Raw genomic sequence first — 18,061 nt, forward strand, 5'->3', positions numbered from 1 at the left:
ACAGCAATGCCAAGTGCATCAGTGGATATGGGGCTCTGCAGCATTATTAAATTTGACAAAACTCAAAGAAAAAGCATGGAATTATTGTAATGTTGAAAAAATGATAATGTTTGAAAGAATATTGTACAAAATTAATAGTTTTTGCTGGAAGCTGTACACCAACAGTGCGACATGCAGGCATGAAAAATGTATTATTTGTACATTGTAGGGTCATTCACGGAGGATTTGTGTGAAGATAAAACCAGTCCATGATTCCGGAACTCTTCCATTAGTCTGTGAAGCAATAACTGGAATATCAGTGGGAAGTATTTGTGCCAGATCCAGACTTCAAAAAGGCCTGGATAGTTATCAAGATGAAGATTTGACTAGATTGCGTGAGAAATGGTCAGAAGCTCTGATGAGAAGACGAGAATACTTGGATGAGCAGATTCATAAAATAATCAATAAATCAGGTGAATTAAAATAATGTGCAAAGCTAAAACAATCAACTGTAGAAATATTGCAACACTGTCTCAGATTATTGCAACACTGTCTCAGATAAAAGGTATATTGCAACACTGTCTCAGATTATTGCAACACTGTCTCAGAGTATTGCAACACTGTCTCAGATTATTGCAACACTGTCTCAGATAAAACGTAAAGTTCACAGCAGGAAATGGGAATACCTGGTTGGATAGAGCTGTACAATTACCAGTAAATCATACAAGTTGAAATCATTCACACGGCATATAAATGGTGCACAGAGCTGAAATGTGGTGTAATTATAACGCAGCAAGTTAACATTGCACTCAATGTCTGCCAAGTAATTGCAAATTGAGTTGAAATGCCATTCTGTGATGTAATATATTGCTTTGTTATCTGTATTTATGGATAGTAAACTTCCCTATTCATTTAGACAAATTCATCATTGTCATTATATGTGTATGAATTTTGAACCAGGGTATATTTATGCTCCAGTTAAGAAAGTTGAAAAGTCAAGAAATCTATGATGTGAATTATTAAAGGAGAAATGAAATCATTTGGTCTGAAACCAGACAGGAGAGTTTTGCAACTTTAAAACTTTTATTTCATTGTAAACCAATATTCTTCTTTTATTTTGTACTTAGAAAAAAATGACCATGATGTAGAGAGAGAAGCTAGTCTTATTAATCAGTGGGTGTCACTCACAGAGGAAAGGAATGCAGTATTGGTTCCAGCTCCTCACAGCGGTATTCCAGGTGCTCCAGCTGACTGGAATCCACCATCCGGAATGGAAACTCATATTCCAGTATTATTTTTAGATTTAAACAGTAAGTGTTATAAGCTTCCCTTAATCATTGAACATTAGTTGTCAGGTATGTAGTGTAAAGATTTGATGCGACTTCCAAGGTGTTGGTTGATATGGTAAACTGTAATGTAGAATAGTACAAGTTATACTGACTTTGTGGTGAGTTGTGATCAAAGTATTATGGGACTGAATTTTTTAACAGCTTGGATAATTGTGAGTGTATAATGGACCATGGGATATCCTATGTGATATTTCTATTTCTGGGATATTCCATGGAACATGTAGAGTATTATGGGATGCTGAGTCACAATATTATTTAGGACACTAGTATTGTGGCTTGCCCTATTTCTTGACTGTAATGAAGTTACTCTTCAAATTTATTGCCTAGCCAAAATGAGTGTAATTGAGAAAGCAAATTTATGTATAGGATGAAATTCCAATATAAAGTAGACTTACTTAGTTTTGTTTGCCGCAAGCAATTTTTGAACAATCAAACTGTTGTAGTGAAATGGATGTTTGTCCGTTGGTTGCCATGGGAGTCTTTGAGCCAGATAATTACTTGCCTGGGGTGGCAGCATTAGAACTTTGATGTCCACTGTTAATCAATGTCAATAAATAATGTCTGTGTACTTTTTTGTTCCAGCTGATGAAATGGGTAGTACATGTCTTCTAGAAGGATCCCAAGCAGCTGGTATTAATTCTATTCTACCCAAAGAGCATGGAACCAAATTCTACAATTTACCAATTGTCAAGTACTGTGACAAAGACGTAAGTGATTCCAATTATTTCAAGTCTCTCAAACTGAAATAATTTCATTTACTTTTTTCCTCATTTTCAGATGTCTGTTTCTTAAAATCTTTTTTCAAAGTTAAATTGTTGTGCCGCAAAACAAACTATACATGTCAGTATTTCTTTTAAAGGCAGTGTGACAGTAATTTTACCAGGACTGTTCAATCTTGCATGTCACTGGCGTCCCCTTTGGTACGTGAATACAAAGTCACTGGCGTCCCCTTTGGTACGTGAATACAAAGTCACTGGCGTCCCCTTTGGTACGTGAATGCAAAGTCACTGGCGTCCCCTTTGGTACGTGAATGCAAAGTCACTGGCGTCCCCTTTGGTATGTGAATGCAAAGTCACTGGCGTCCCCTTTGGTACGTGAATGCAAACTGTAAAGGAACAACAGAATTGTTACGTGTCTTTTCAAATCCTTTATCCATGTTCACAAATGTTACCAAAAACATTGCAACTTTTACTATTCCTTAAGAACTCTTCTAAGATATTATTGAAATATACTGTTTTCACCACCATGTTGGCTGATTTTAATTTGTAGCTGTAAGCTTTGTAATCTCTAATACATAGCAATTTCATTTTGATCAGGTGAGTGCTGTTGCATCATGGGATTCCTCCATCCATGATTCAATTCATCTGAACAGAGTTACCGGACATAATGAAAGAGTCTATCTCATCGTCAAGGTGGTTGCTAGGTTAAGTCATCCAGCTGCCATGGAAATGGTCTTACGCAAACGCATCTCTGTCAACATCTATAAAAAACAAAGTTTTGGTTCAGCGTTGAGAAAGAAACTTGCTAGAGCTGTGAGTATTTTTTACAAATTTAATAATTTAATTTTTTCATGACAGTTTTGTGATAGGTTTGATAAAATTTCCCGTGTTGTTCAAAGATTTATGTTAAACTAATGGTGTTCACAAATGAAAACCATAAAATTTATGCAAAAGTTAAATTTCCTGAAGGCCAGGAAGAAAGTATATTTATTTTTAGTATGAACAATCCCATATTAACCTAACTGACTATTTTGAACATCCCTTTGCTTTTACAAACACAGTCCTTCAAAATATGAATACTGCAGCAAAGATGTTACTCTTCCTCGGCCAGTGTACTTGAAAGTGTTACAACAAGAAAATGCAGTGATTTCAGCGATTTTCTTTCAAAAGAAATCATTGAAACTAGTAACTAAATCTAGTGGAAAATTAAGAGGAAGTTACAAAACAGTGTAGAGATTATAGTATTTACCTTATCTGGGAGAATACAGAACTCCTCTGAGACAATCCCCCAATGTTTGAGTCGAGAGGGACATTGTTGTGTATTTAAGGAAACAGGTCCTATTCTGGCCAATGGCTTGATTGAAACGTCTGAACTCTGGATGAAAGCCAATGCAGTGAAGTGTACAGAGTGAAAAATCCATAGAATAAAAGTCCCAAGGTCTCTCCTCAAATTGCTCACATTACTTATAAACCACAAGATATAATCACACAGTTATTTTAGAAAGCTCTACAACCTGGGATGTGTCTACTAAAGTTTCCGCTGATATGCAAATTGTAGCGCTAAAATGATCCACTTATTGTAAACGTGACCTTAGACTGATCCAGAATATTCCAGACTGTTATAATTAAAGCTGGTTGGTCATTAAGGGACAATGACCTCATCATCACATAAAGATTGAAGTACAGTTGCTAACCTACCGCATTACCCGGAGACATTTCTATACTTTGTGGACACTGCCCTTGAAAAATAGCCATTGCTAGACTTAAAAGTCACAACTTTTGATGACATTTTCTGTGTGTTTACTTGTTGTTCTGTTTCAGGATCCTGTCTATGCATGTGGTGTGACCTATGAAGTGGTATCCAATATTCCAAAGGTAATGCAATACTTTATTCCAAAGCAGTGTCACACAGATACATTTGTCACGTGGGGAGCCTGAAGGGCGCCCTCAGTGGTCATCAGGGTCCTTACTTACAAATGTATGCACTGTCAGTATTTATTCTCATCAGTGCCTTTCAACGTTGCTGAGCTGGTAGTTCTTGACAATCCTTCCACCCTTCAGTTCCGTTTTGTCACACTCAGTTGTTATTCCAGTGTTGTTACTGTCTGTCTGTAATGTTCAATTTGAAAGGTTCCCGTCTTTAAACAAATAGAAAGCTTCTTGCCATAGCCGCCAATCCTCTGTGCTGTCTGCCTCTGTTTGGGTGTGTGGGTGATTATGTAGCTGTATGTAGCTCTTAGAGATCATTAAAGGATGTGCAAATTTGTAAGTTTTGTAAATTTGTTTGATAATTGAATTTTTTTGGTCTGATATACACTCAGTGTGACATTTTTCGGACAGGGTAGTAAATTTCGCCCAAAGTCGTTTCGTAAATGACCAGCAATGCGAAATCTTATTACCATACCTTTCAAAACTTTATTATGGTTATCCTCAAACTCATTTGACACGACGGGAGTGGTATTTCGGGGTCAAAGTTGCCAAAGTTTTGACCCCATGTCGATGGCGTAGTAATCGGACTGCAATCCCAGAAATCGGACGTCGTGTTTGGAATGTGATTAGGAGCTAAGTATTGATAATTTGAAACTTCAAACCACCGAATTTTAATTTTGATGTGTTTAGAAAACTGTATATAAGAATATTTCATGATAATTAGTTATGTTTAATCCATGGACGACTCAACAATATTTCGACGTGTATAGCGCTTCGATATCGGACACGGGCGGTCTCCGTGTGTGTTGCTTTCGGCACCTTGTATCGTACGGTGTGGCTAACTTCGCTAAGTTTGTTCAGTGAGTATTACTTATCATTGTTTCCATTGCATATTTTGTTTGTATTAAAATTGCACAGGCATTATTTAATAAAAATAGCGAGTATATTTCATCGTATGGAATTATTTACCTGTCAAGTTTTTACGCGGTAAGTCACTTACTATGTTTACACATGCTAAATATTGTCTGTCCGAAAACTTGTACACTTCTTACGTTCATTAAATGTACTTTTTTTTCTCGAAACAACTGCGCAGTTTTCGTTAAAACTACATGCAATCGTAGCGAACATGGAAAGAATATTTTCAAAATCATTATTCTCCCCCACATTCAAAATTCAATGCTAAATCAGGACTTTAGTCAAAATTTCAGTTACTTTGACCTGACGGCAGTATGTTGACAGTATCACTGACGCGGTATCAGACGACAATTTGTGACCGCCACTCGTAGCGAACTCAATAGCTGCTACCAAAAAAATTATCGAAAACGGGACAACAGTATCACCTGACTTAATATGAGGTCACATGACCTATAAAACGCTATCGATACGGAGCGAAGTGAGTGTAACTAACAGCATGTCACTAAATTTCCGAAAACTGAGGTCGTCCGAAAACTGTCACACTGAGTGTACAGAAGTTCATTCTTTGAAAATGTTAAAACTTTATTGTGTCAAATAAATGTTGAACGTATGACTGCAAGTATTTGCATATCATCTGCATTATTTGCATATCATGGTAGAAGATGTTACAATGTATCAGCAACTAAAAATAATGTATCAAATGCATGTTTGAAATGTATCAACAATTGGAAACCATGTATCATATGATGCAACATCGTCATCTAGATAGTACACTCAGTGTGACAGTTTTCGGACGACCTCAGTTTTCGGACATTTAATGACACGCTGTTCATTGTATTCACTTCGCTCTGTATTGATAGCGTTTTACAAGTCCTGTGACAACATATTAAGTCAGGTGACACTGCTGTCCTGTTTTGGATAGTCTTTTTTTCGGTAGAAGCTATTTCGGGTGCTACAAACTTGGCGAAGTTAGCCACACAAGGTGTCGAACGCAACACACAGAGACAGCCCATGGCTGATATGTAGACACCATACACGTCGAAATTAGTTGTGTCGTCCATGGATTGAACGTAACTAATTTATAACGAAATTTTACAAATAGTTTTCTAAACACATCAAAATTGAAAGTCGGGGGTTTGAAGTTTCAAAATATCAATATTTAGCCCCTATAATCACATTCAAAATACGACGTCCGACTACTGCGATAGCAGTCCGATTACTACGCACTCAACATGGGGTCAACAATTTGGCAACTTTGGCCCCCTAAATACCACTTCCATCCTGTTAACAGTTTTAGGATAAACATAATGAAGTTTTGAAGGGTATGGTTATAAGATTTCGTACTGCTTGTTATTTATGAAACGGCTTTGGGCGACATTCATTACCCTGTCTGAAAACTGTCACACTGAGTTTAATGTTGGTAACATTGTTTCTTTTTGGATTTCTGCAAATTAAATCAATGTATCTATTATTTGATTATGGCAATGGGCAACAATGTATCTAATGATAGCACTCTCATTTAAATATAAGTAATATTGAAACAAACATCAAACTGTGTAAGATGTGAGATATCCAATTTGCATACAGGCATCAGAAGACCCTGAAGACAGAGAATCATTGGCTTTGATGGCAGCATCTGGTGCTGATGAAGGAGGTACAGCAGATGGGGAAACATACATTGAGAAATACACCAAGGGGGTCTCAGCTGTGGAGAGTATTCTTGCATTAGATAGACTGAGACAAGAAGTAGTTATTAAAGAGAAATTAACCGCACAGGGTCGACCTCTTCGGAAGACTGCCAGTGTTCCAAATATACAGGTAATCATGACAAAAATCTTCTGCATGTACTACATGTAAAATAATTGTAGAGTTTAAAATGTTCACTATCTTGTACAACTTTTTCAGAGTGAATGAAACATTAATTTATGCAAGATTTCTTACAAGTGAATAATGTACAACAGACATGTGACTCTTGTAAGTTGAAGAAAAATATTGAAATCTCATGCAGGATGAAAATCCTAGGAACCATGTGTCCCAGGTTTATTTACACTATTGACACTCGTGTGCAGTTCAAAAGCTGGCTCTTAACACCCTTTGAGTGCTTTAATTTTTCCCACTAAAATTTTAATGCAACATTTTACTAATTTTTATAAATTGTTTTTAATCTTTATGATAATTTTGGACCAACTGGACATCAAATATCATTGGCTACAGTCTTTTATCAAAATTTGGGCAAAACTAAAAATAATTGACTGGTGCACATTTCATAAATGCGACAAAAAATGACTTTTAGACTCAAAGGGTTAATATAACTCAACCAATAGAGTATAAATGGACTCAGTACTTATGGCATAACAGTTTACATGAACAACACAAAGTTTTGAAAAAAATGATAATACTAAATGACTGGCTGTGTACTTGTACACCTGTACATAACCATGCAGGTAACATGCAAACAGGGAACTTTCACTCATGTCATCATAAATTTTGAGATGTGTATAATAACTCACAGTTCCCATAAAAATTCACAATATGCATAAATTTTAAAATGCAAGATCAGTTTGTTGTAAAACACCTTTTTTTCTTTATCAGGGTGCCTTATCAAGAAGTATTGATTCAAGATTTGATGGTTTAGATGAAGATTTCAGGGTAGGTTCCAATGTGTGGTCTTCAATACTTTTCAAATTTCTGTAATTTCTGTAATTTGGTTTCAACTGCCTCTCCATTCTTGATGGATGGCAACATTTACAAGGAAGGGTAGTAGATTAAAATGATTTCGTCAATTACAAAAAAAACTTTTTGTTCAAATCATGCACAAAAACGAAAATGATTTCAAACAGAAGTAGACTGATAAAAAGTATAATTTCACTTTTACAGTGATTGGACTTTTTGTGATTGCATAAGGTTGTGAATGTGAAAATTAACGTATCAATGAAACTATAGCTTATAACACCACAAAATGAAACACTTTTAATTCACTCTATTCATGATGGTTTTCATGATTTCAAACAGCCTACTGAGTCATACATTTGAACCGCAAGGATTTCATAAATTTTTGTAACATGTTTATTATCGGTTCAATTTTCAATTGTTAATCACAAAGAACGTGCACATAAGCATTTTGAATTCAAAGCAACCGTACCAGTATATTCATGTTCCCTGGCATGAAATACTTCTCTTGTTAATAAAATCATTATCAAAATGAAAGAACCTTAAAGTAAATGTCTTCCCTCTATCTAGGCATACCTTCTCAGTTTCTATTCTATCCTTCTATCTTAATCTCCATTTATTTCTTGTCTAAAACCTTGAAGAAAATTGATGTGGAGGACCAAGCCATCAACAGAAAGGTGTCTCCAGTCCACCCTAAATATTCTAAAGAGGTATCACCCTTGTAATTACCCTACCCACCCCCGTTTCATTCATATCTTGGTACAGGCCATTATGATCAGTAAGAGGTTTAGTACATGGTATTCCAAATAGGGATGTTGGTGTAGTTTGCAAGGGTTCAGATTCATTGCAAACAAAATGAAGACATCATTGCTTCTCATCCATATCTGCTGAACTTTAAAGAGTTATTTAAACTAACTCCATATACATATTTAAAACTTCAGATTACTAATGTGTAAAACTGATTTTGAATTTCCAAAATTTGGATCATTGAGAAGGATTTAAAGGTGTCAAGGTGTCCAATGTTCTTGCTGGTTGATGGTTAATATCATGGTACCATTTCATTTCACTGCTGATATCATTGTATATATTGATCAGTATAAGTACTTTGCAATTAGACAGTGTGTGTGAATTGTCAAATTTGGGTTGCTTTGTTGAGAATGGTTCATTTGTATCCAACACAGACTGTAAGGTTCACTTCAGATGAGTTTGTAGAAATAGCTGGAATCAGTATCATTGCAGTATTGATGAAACAGATGCGTTGGATGACAGTTGAGAGATTGTGAATAAAGTGTCTTTTACCAGAAAATGTGACAACAATACTTCATACACTGAGACAGAAATGATAAAGATAATTTGTAAAAATTTGTAAATAGGAGATATTGCATAGTTGAAATCACATTCATTATAGAAAAAAAGACAGTTTTATCCTTAAATTTATTTTCTGAAATGAATTTTCCCTAGAGCATGTATGCTGGTGTTAATACCCGTTGTTTTGTTAGACCATTGTCCTGTTGGTGTAAAATCTGTATTTCCTTTACTTTAACCTGTGTCTTGGTACCTTGCATGCTTGTTTGTGGTCTCTCTACTCCTGTGTCAAGGAGCCCACTGGTCCATGGCTTGACAGTAATACACTCAGATACTGGTCACCATCCAGATCTAGCACTGGGTCACCTTGTTTGGCTAGACGGTCCTTTCCACAGTTTTCTCATGACCCAGGTCAACTTACCCCTTTGCAAGAGCACTATTACTGAGTTATCCAAGGTGAGGTACTAACCAATGCTTTTCTTTCTCTCTTTCTCTTTCTTTTTGTCTCTGCATTGGCTGTGTATCATTTCTGGAAATGATACTCTATCAACCTTACCTTAATATCCTGCTGTGTTTTTTGTTTGCCAACCCTGCAACCGCTTGCTGTATCAACTCTCATCTATTCTTCACTGTGTTTCTCTGTTTAATTTGACCGCCTCAATTTTGTTCATCCACTGCATGATCTTTTATCCTGTTCATTTCTGTTGTGTAATTTAGTTGCCCTTGTATGGCTTTTTCTTTTAAACCTTTCCATTGTAGATGTCCAAATCAGAGAGCCTTCACAGTTACTTGAATACCAGCCAACAATCACTGCCGGCAATGCCACTTCCAGGATCACCATATGGAAACCCTGGATCACCATACGGAAATCCAGCATCCCCATATGGATATTACTCCCACAGTCCCCACCAGACAACAGAACCATTTTCCTTGTTCCGTGGAAGAACAAAATCCGATGCTATGGAAGCCCCTTATATGTACAGTTCTCTAGGAAGCCTCCATAGTTCTGGCGGTTTGAACAGTCCAAATAGTCCAGTAATGCCTCCATTTGGAATGTTTGCAAGTAGTCCCAAAACCATCAGTGCCAGCCCTGCAAAGTACAGCCATCATCATCTAGGATCTGTCAAAGAAGAGAAATCCAAAGAATTATCACACACTGATGGTTCTAATTTAGTAAGTATCCAAAGTCTTTTACCCTGGTATCAAAGATTTGACCCGTCCATCAGCACTGTATTGTGAGATTTTGTGTGCCACTTGCCCAAAACTTCAATTTTAATGCAAGAATATATTATACATTACATGTATTGGTGTGGTGGTGACGCAAAGAAATTCCTAGATACTGCTACACTGTCTCAAAGAGTTTAGAAATGTTTGATAAAGTCATAGGGCACAATGGCTGACAGATAGCCTTGCAAAAAAGTAAAATAGATAGGTTTACAGATACCTTGACATTTAGACAGAGACTGACAGCTTGATGGTTGGGCTGACATATAGCTTGATGAGTCAACTTTACAAAAGATGACAGATGGGCTGGCAGTGACAGATAGGCTGACAGGACAGGCTGACGGATAGGTTGACAGTGACAGATAGGCTGACAGTGGCAGGCTGACGGATAGGTTGACAGTGACAGACAGGCTGACAGATAGGTTGACAGGGGCTGCCAGATCTACTGACTTGGGAGATTGATGGTTAGGCCATCAGATTGACAAGTAGGTTGACAGATAGGCTGACAAATACTTAACATATTTACTGATGCTGACAGATAGGTGGACAGGCAGACAGACAGGCTGACAGATAGGTTTACTGATGCTGACAGATAGGCTGACAGACAGACAGACAGGCTGACAGATAGGCTGACAGATAGACAGACAGGCTGACAGATAGGTTTACTGATGCTGACAGATAGGCTGACAGGCAGACAGGCTGACAGATAGGCTAACAGGCAGAGAGTCAGACAGGCTGACAGATAGCTTTACTCATTCTGACAGATAGGCTAACAGGCAGAGAGACAGACAGGCTGACAGATAGGCTAACAGGCAGAGAGACAGACAGGCTGACAGAGCTTTACTCATTCTGACAGATAGGCTAACAGATAGGCTAACAGGCAGAGAGAGAGACAGACAGGCTGACAGGTTTACTGATGCTGACAGATAGGCTGACAGGCAGACAGACAGGCTGACAGATAGGTTTACTGATGCTGACAGATAGGCTGACAGACAGACAGGCTGACAGATAGGCTAACAGGCAGAGCATCAGACAGGCTGACAGATAGCTTTACTCATTCTGACAGATAGGCTAACAGGCAGAGAGTCAGACAGGCTGACAGATAGCTTTACTCATTCTGACAGATAGGCTAACAGGCAGAGAGACAGACAGGCTGACAGATAGGCTAACAGGCAGAGAGACAGACAGGCTGACAGATAGGCTAACAGGCAGACAGACAGGCTGACATAACTGAATAGATATCTTTACAAAGGTTGATACACAGGCTTACATATGACAGATAGATTGCCACATAGAATCACAAACAAATTGACAATTACACTGTATTTTAGTTAGGTTTTTCTGATAGATTGTCAGATCAATACAGTTACCATGGAGATATTGATAAAATAGATACTGTTGCACAAATGTTTGATAACTGTGATATTCATTCCTGATACAGATGGACCATTAGACATAATGAGGGGATGAACATGTAGTCACCATGACAATATGGAAATTTTAAATTTCAGATTTTATGCATTCTCAGAGGGTTGGCTTGCATTATTTTGTCAAAATTGCACTTTAATCTCTCTTTCCAATGATTTAAAACTTTTTAGCATTAGGTGTAGGTCTTAAATTTTTTAGACCAAATTTCACTGTATATATGTTGTGCCATTTTAACCACTCCCTTGTTAAACTTTTATGGCCGAACCCTTATCTAAGTAGTTTTCATAGGGGCCAGAAACCAGGTATCACAATGAGGTCAGAGTGCAAAGGTCATTGCATGTCTTAATCTAGCACTGTCACATTCAGCCAATGGCAGTTTAAGTTATGGTAGAGAAGGGTTAGGCTGTATAAGACTGACAATAAAACTATATATGTATGTGGTTTAGTGCATTTGACAAAATATGCATGTACATCAGATAATCTGTCTTCAGCTTAACAAAGGATTTAGTGAAAATATTTACACTTCCTGTACAAAAACACAAGTAGCCCATGCCAAGGTACAAAATATACTACACCTGCACAGATAAAATTTAAATATTCTGATAATAGATGTATTAGTGTGGGAGTATGCAGAATAGAAACATATATTGCCGTGTAGAAAATGGCATCATATTTTGCGCCAGAAATCATCAAAATATTAGCCCCAAAATGCTAATTTGTCTCCCATAAACCAATATTCTTGAGAAGGAATTAACTGTCCATGCATTATGTATCACCCATCTCCACACATGTAGAGACGATAGTACACACATCAGTTTTCACACAAACAGATGCATCTATATTTTCATCTATACTTTTTATCGTCAACAAGGCGGATGATATTATGCTAATGTATACTGAAGTGTATTTTTTCTTTTCTTTTGCTGACCAACAGAGCAGCAGCCTATAACATTGTATATGCTAATTATTAGGTAAAGAACGCAATGATTGGTTATTTTTTATTGAAACTGACCTATCAGTAAACACGTAAGGAATGCTCCAATGTGATGTAACTTACCATGCATGTTTAATAGATTAATGTTGGTAATGCATCTTGATCAACTATCAATAATTTAGACATATTTTTTTTGTAAAGTTTATTTTTATTAAGTTTCTAATTGCGTAGAGAATGTCAAATAGACAAGATTTTGGTGATTGACTGAAAACAAGACATAATATTAAGATATCATGCATTTCACTCTCTGTACTTCTCTGAAGATATCTTGATATTATTGAAAAATTTTATTTTGCTTGACTATATACTTTTATGCTTTCTTTAAAAAATGCATTTCTTCATACATTATTTTATATTCTTTGAAACATGTCCAAGGTACTACATACCTATTTTGTCTGGTGTACTGGTCAGTTTGAATTGCCAATTCTTCTGTTGTCAAAACTTCAATTCAGTTTATGGCTTTGTAAACTGAAATGGAAAACTGAAACGTTTCTTTTCATGGAAAAGAGGCCTTATCGCGTTGTAGGCAGAGAAAAATCCTACATATAGCATTATGTGATTGAACTATCTAGCGCTATCAGTCAATATCTTTCTGTATAGTGTTTTGTTTAGATAATGGTCCTCTTCTCTGTCTGTGAAGAAGAATTCTGTGAATAACAAACCTTTCCCTACACTTATTTGGTGGCTGGTTGCAAACATTTCCACTTTCAAAATGACCCACTTTATATTCCTGTATTTCTGGTTTCAATTTACCATTACAAAGAAAGATTTGCCATGAATGATAATAAACCTCTGTCAACTGTTACACAAATTGTAATAGTTTCATTCTGTAGTTTACCTATGGACAAGGATGATACGTTTACAGGAAATGGGGGTGTTTCTCTGTCACTTCAAGAACTCCAGTACCGAAAAAAAGTTCTATTTGATATTGTGATCAAGAAAGACAAACATGTACTGAATTGTACAACATGATTCATTATGCTATACCTTTGAGCAGAGAATTCATAATTTGCATGATAATAAACCAGAAATGCAGCAATAGTATTATGGGATATGGCAACACTTTGCTGGCTGTCGGCATACCTTCCTGACTAGCACATTGCAAAATTTGACCTTAGGCTTTGTTGCACTACTTTCTATTGGACGTCAAAAATTCATCAAAATAAGACTTTTTATGAGAAAGTTGTTTTATGTGTTACCACTTTCATGATTTGTTGAACCAGAAATGTTAAAACTATTGTCTATTGTGAAGCTATTAAAAAATTGATAGAATTTTCAGTGCAGAAACTGACAGTTGAAGCATATTTACCAGAAAATAGAGCCTGCTCGTTGTCCAGAGTATATTTTAATGACCCTGTCATTTGTGTATTTACAGATGATGATTTTTGTCGTGTTTTATACTATAACTTTTCAGAGATTGATTCAGGATCATCCTGTTGTGTTGTTTTCACATTGTGGTTTTGTCATAAATGTGTCTCCACATTGTTACTGTGTTGTGCTTTTCACATGGTGGTTTTGTCATAAATGTGTCTCCACATTGTTACAGTGATGTTTTCACATGGTGGTTTTGTCATAAATGTGTCTCCACATTGTTACAGTGTTGTTTTCACATTGTGGTTTTGTCATAAATGTGTCTCCACATTGTTACTGTGTTGTGTTTGTCTCTTGGTGCGTTTTAAGACTGTGATTTTTGTTGTATGTATGTCATCAATTTAGTGGTGTACACTCCTTGATCAGAAAGTGAATTGAATAAAATTCCTTACTTTTCACTGAAATGTTCACAGAAAGCAAGAATGATATTATATACTGACGATTAAAGTCTTATTTTTTGATGAATTTCTGACATTTTATGGTTACTTAAAATTCTTGGAGATTAATCTGTTCAGTATATGCCCTTTGATTGAACTCATACATGCAAATCAACTTTGAAGTAATATCTTGATGTCAGTGTGGGTCAAGGAGAACTGTCCAAGTCAAATTTATCTGTGAAATACAACAATCAAATAGTTTTCTGGCACTTTTGATCACAAAGTAAATATTTTATATCAATGAAACACATTAAAAGATCTCATTTGTAAAAGTTTAAATGTCAAAAGGTCATATGATTGTCAATCAGCAGAAATCAAAACTTAATGAATTCAGAGTAATCGTAGAATAAAACACATTATTCAGCCTTCACAGGGTAGATGATGGACACACAGGGAAAATGATTGACACACAGGGTAGATGATGGACACACAGGGAAAATGATTGACACACAGGGTAGATGATGGACATACAGGGAAAATGATTGACACACAGGGTAGATGATGGACACACAGGGTAGATATTGTAGATACAAGATTGATCATTTTTGTAAAGTAAGGAGAAATTACACTAGTTTATATTTTTTATGTTTTCATTTCAACTCAGATTGAGAAATCGGAGGAAGCTGAAGATGAAGCAATGCTGAGTCCTAATGCTATCATGATTCCTGGCAAATCGCCAAGTCACAACAGATGTCAAGATCTACAGCAAACAATTACCAAATCTTCAGAGCCAAGTCCTACAGATGAACCACTTTCTTCCAGCTTTCAAAGAAACTTTCCGATGTCATTGGAAAATGTTTCAAACCGTGGATTTTCACCCTTAAATAGTCTTTTACAGTCACATTCACCGGAACACAGTCCAACAAAGACAGTAATCTCAAATATAAACCCTGGTGTAGTGTTGTTCACTTCATCAAATTTCAGTGATAACAAACAGCGCCCTCTAAGTACGACTTCCAGTGGTTACAGTTCAAATTTGACATTAGCTGAAGATAGTCTTAGTATTCGTAGTGTAGATGAAGGCCCTGATTTCAACCAACACAGTAATGCAGAACAGAAATCACATGACAACAATGGAAATATACACGAGTTATTTTTCGATGAAATTGTGGAAAGTTCCAGAGAAAATTCACCCAGAGATGAAGATGAGACAAAGAAGACAGATACACTAACTCAGCAGCATTTTGAAGATGGTCTTAACAGAGAAAATATGACAAGTGAAAAAACTGCAGAATGTCCAGAGAGAAGTGGCAATAATGATAAAATTGGTGACAGTCTGAAAGTTTCTGAAGATGATGAAATTACCCCAAGAAATGAGAGTGAGAGTGGTGAACTGAAAGCAGAGAACCATGGCGATGAAATCACACCACGAAATGAAAGATTTGAACAGACAGTCAATAAAACTGATGAAATTCATCTTTGCATTGAAAACTTTGACAAGAAAACAGCAGACAACATACCATCACAGTTACAAGGGAAAGAACTGCCCTTGCAGAGTACAGACAGTCAGATACCTTCTGATGTTCCGTGTTCACAAGTGGTGAAATCGGTCATAGAAGATGAGGCAATCGATGAGAGTAAAACTATCGGCATGGAAACAGATGTTGAAAAGCATGCTGGAGATGGAGAGGAGAATGAGTGTGGAGGTGATGGTGAGGATGAAGAGGAGACATTGATTAATCTGAGTGGATTTGAACCATTAGTGATCATTGAAGAGTCTGATCATATCCAAGTACAAGACAAAGAAAGTAAAATCACTGATGATATAAAAAGTAAAATTCAAAGCAGTGTTGGTGCAGAGAATGAGCAATCCGAAATACCAGAGATGAAGATTGTAAGTCTTACAGAAAGTGACATGGATGTTGGAGGTGATGAAAGACTCTCCATCCCTGATAGTGAAAAGAGTGATCACCATAGCAACAGTGGAGTACAGGATGAACTATCAGATGGCGATGATAGTTTGAGTGTTTGTTCCTTTGATAGTCGACATGAGTCTGATAAGATCAACGTGCCAATTCCAAAATGGTTGAAGGTTGGAGAGCGTGTGGCAATTGGTACTTCCAGAACTGGTACAGTGAAGTTTATAGGAAACACAGCTTTCAAGAGTGGTACATGGGTTGGAGTTAAACTAGACCTGCCTACTGGTAAGTCTTCTTTCAGTCTATACCGTGTATTTAACTACTATAGATGATGCCTATAGAAGATATTAGTATGGGTATAAATTTTGTGTGGTGTCCATCATCAGTCTGAATGTATGTTTGTATGCATGCCTGTAAGTATTATGTATTATGTATGCATATTATGATGTTAAACCACTCTAATGTCTTGAAAATATTATGATGTTAAACCACTCAAATATCTTGAGAAATATTATGATGTTAAACCACTCTAATATCTTGAGAAATATTATGATGTTAAACCACTCAAATATCTTGAGAAATATTATGATGTTAAACCACTCAAATATCTTGAGAAATGAAGTACTCATTATCTTGATACTCATTCGTATGTTTTTTAGCTCACATTTGGTTTTACCAATGTGAGTTTATCGTATAGGCTGAAGTCGATGGCGTCTGTATGTATGTGTGTATGTATGTATGTATGTATGTATGTATGTATGTACGTACAGTATGTCCGTCAACATCAAAAACACGCAAACCGCTGCGCGTTTCAGCTTGGTATTTGGTGTGTGGATGCATCCTGGGCTATAGATGGGATTTTGTTCAAATGAAGTCTGCATTGCCAAAATTATGCAAATGAGCTTACAAAATGTGAAAATGGTTAAGAATTAATAACTCAAGAACCGCTTTTTTGATTGCTTTGAAAATTTGTGTGCAAGTACCTTAGGTGAACCTTATACAGTTTTATGAATATTGTGAAGATATCCTTAATTTTGTATTTTTGCTGAATTTTTTGTGATTTTTCTCATTTTCTGTAAAAATTCTTCTTCTCTGAAACCGCCATCCCAATCGCTCTCAAATTTGGGTTGTCTCTTTGCAAGGGTGTTACTCTTCTAATTTGTTGAAATTATGACAAAATTTGGAAGATTACTATTTTTGTGCAATTTTGTCATTTTTGGTCAAAAAATCTTAGACAGTATTTCCTTTTTAAAACCCCTGGACAGACAGCTTTCATATTTTGTACACAGACGTACAGAGATGACAATAGTTAGATATGAGGAAATTGTCCTGAAATATAAAAAATTGTATTTTTAAGACAATATTGTCATTTTTGGTCAAGAAAACTTTATCTCAGCATTATTGTTTGATAGCTTTGTAATTTGGTATAAAGTCCCTTGTTTGATAGCTTTGTAATTTGGTATCAAGTCCCGAAAGATGTTGTTTGATAAATTTTCTGCTCAAAGTGTTGGGAAACCCCAAATTTGTATATTTTGGGTACTTTTCTCAGTTTGTGACCTTAAATGACCTACACCAACCCAGGATATGTTGTGAGACAATTTTGAAGGCTGTGAACATAATTTTGTCATATTTGGTACCAATTTGTAGGAAAATTTGATCTAGAAAACAAAGCTGAGGTGATTTTTTTCATTTTGGACCAATTTTTGCAACTTTTCCATGTAAGACATACAAGAACTGATGAGAAAGTTGGATCCAGGATAATTCCAGATGTTGTAATCACCACCCACAGTGGAAGGCATTTCACTATCTGTAACTAACTTAAGTGCTGTTTACATTAGAATGATAACACTCATGGCATTAATTAAAAATCTCCAAGGTTGTA

General features: G+C 36.3%; 1 protein-coding gene across 3 annotated transcripts in view; it reads left to right on the forward strand.

Annotated features, from left to right (window-relative positions):
- Positions 1-18,061, forward strand: part of LOC139115084 (kinesin-like protein KIF13A) — a 125,788-nt gene that overhangs the window by 103,016 nt on the left and 4,711 nt on the right. For all 3 annotated transcript variants that reach the window (XM_070676970.1, XM_070676971.1, XM_070676972.1), the window contains 9 exons: positions 209-452; positions 1,107-1,289; positions 1,911-2,035; positions 2,645-2,860; positions 3,869-3,922; positions 6,479-6,709; positions 7,484-7,540; positions 9,626-10,039; positions 14,925-16,464. In XM_070676970.1, coding sequence (XP_070533071.1) covers positions 209-452; positions 1,107-1,289; positions 1,911-2,035; positions 2,645-2,860; positions 3,869-3,922; positions 6,479-6,709; positions 7,484-7,540; positions 9,626-10,039; positions 14,925-16,464 — 3,064 coding nt within the window. The remainder of the gene's footprint in view (positions 1-208; positions 453-1,106; positions 1,290-1,910; positions 2,036-2,644; positions 2,861-3,868; positions 3,923-6,478; positions 6,710-7,483; positions 7,541-9,625; positions 10,040-14,924; positions 16,465-18,061) is intronic.

This window comes from Ptychodera flava, chromosome 17, assembly GCF_041260155.1.
Source record: "Ptychodera flava strain L36383 chromosome 17, AS_Pfla_20210202, whole genome shotgun sequence".
Lineage (NCBI taxonomy): Eukaryota > Metazoa > Hemichordata > Enteropneusta > Ptychoderidae > Ptychodera > Ptychodera flava.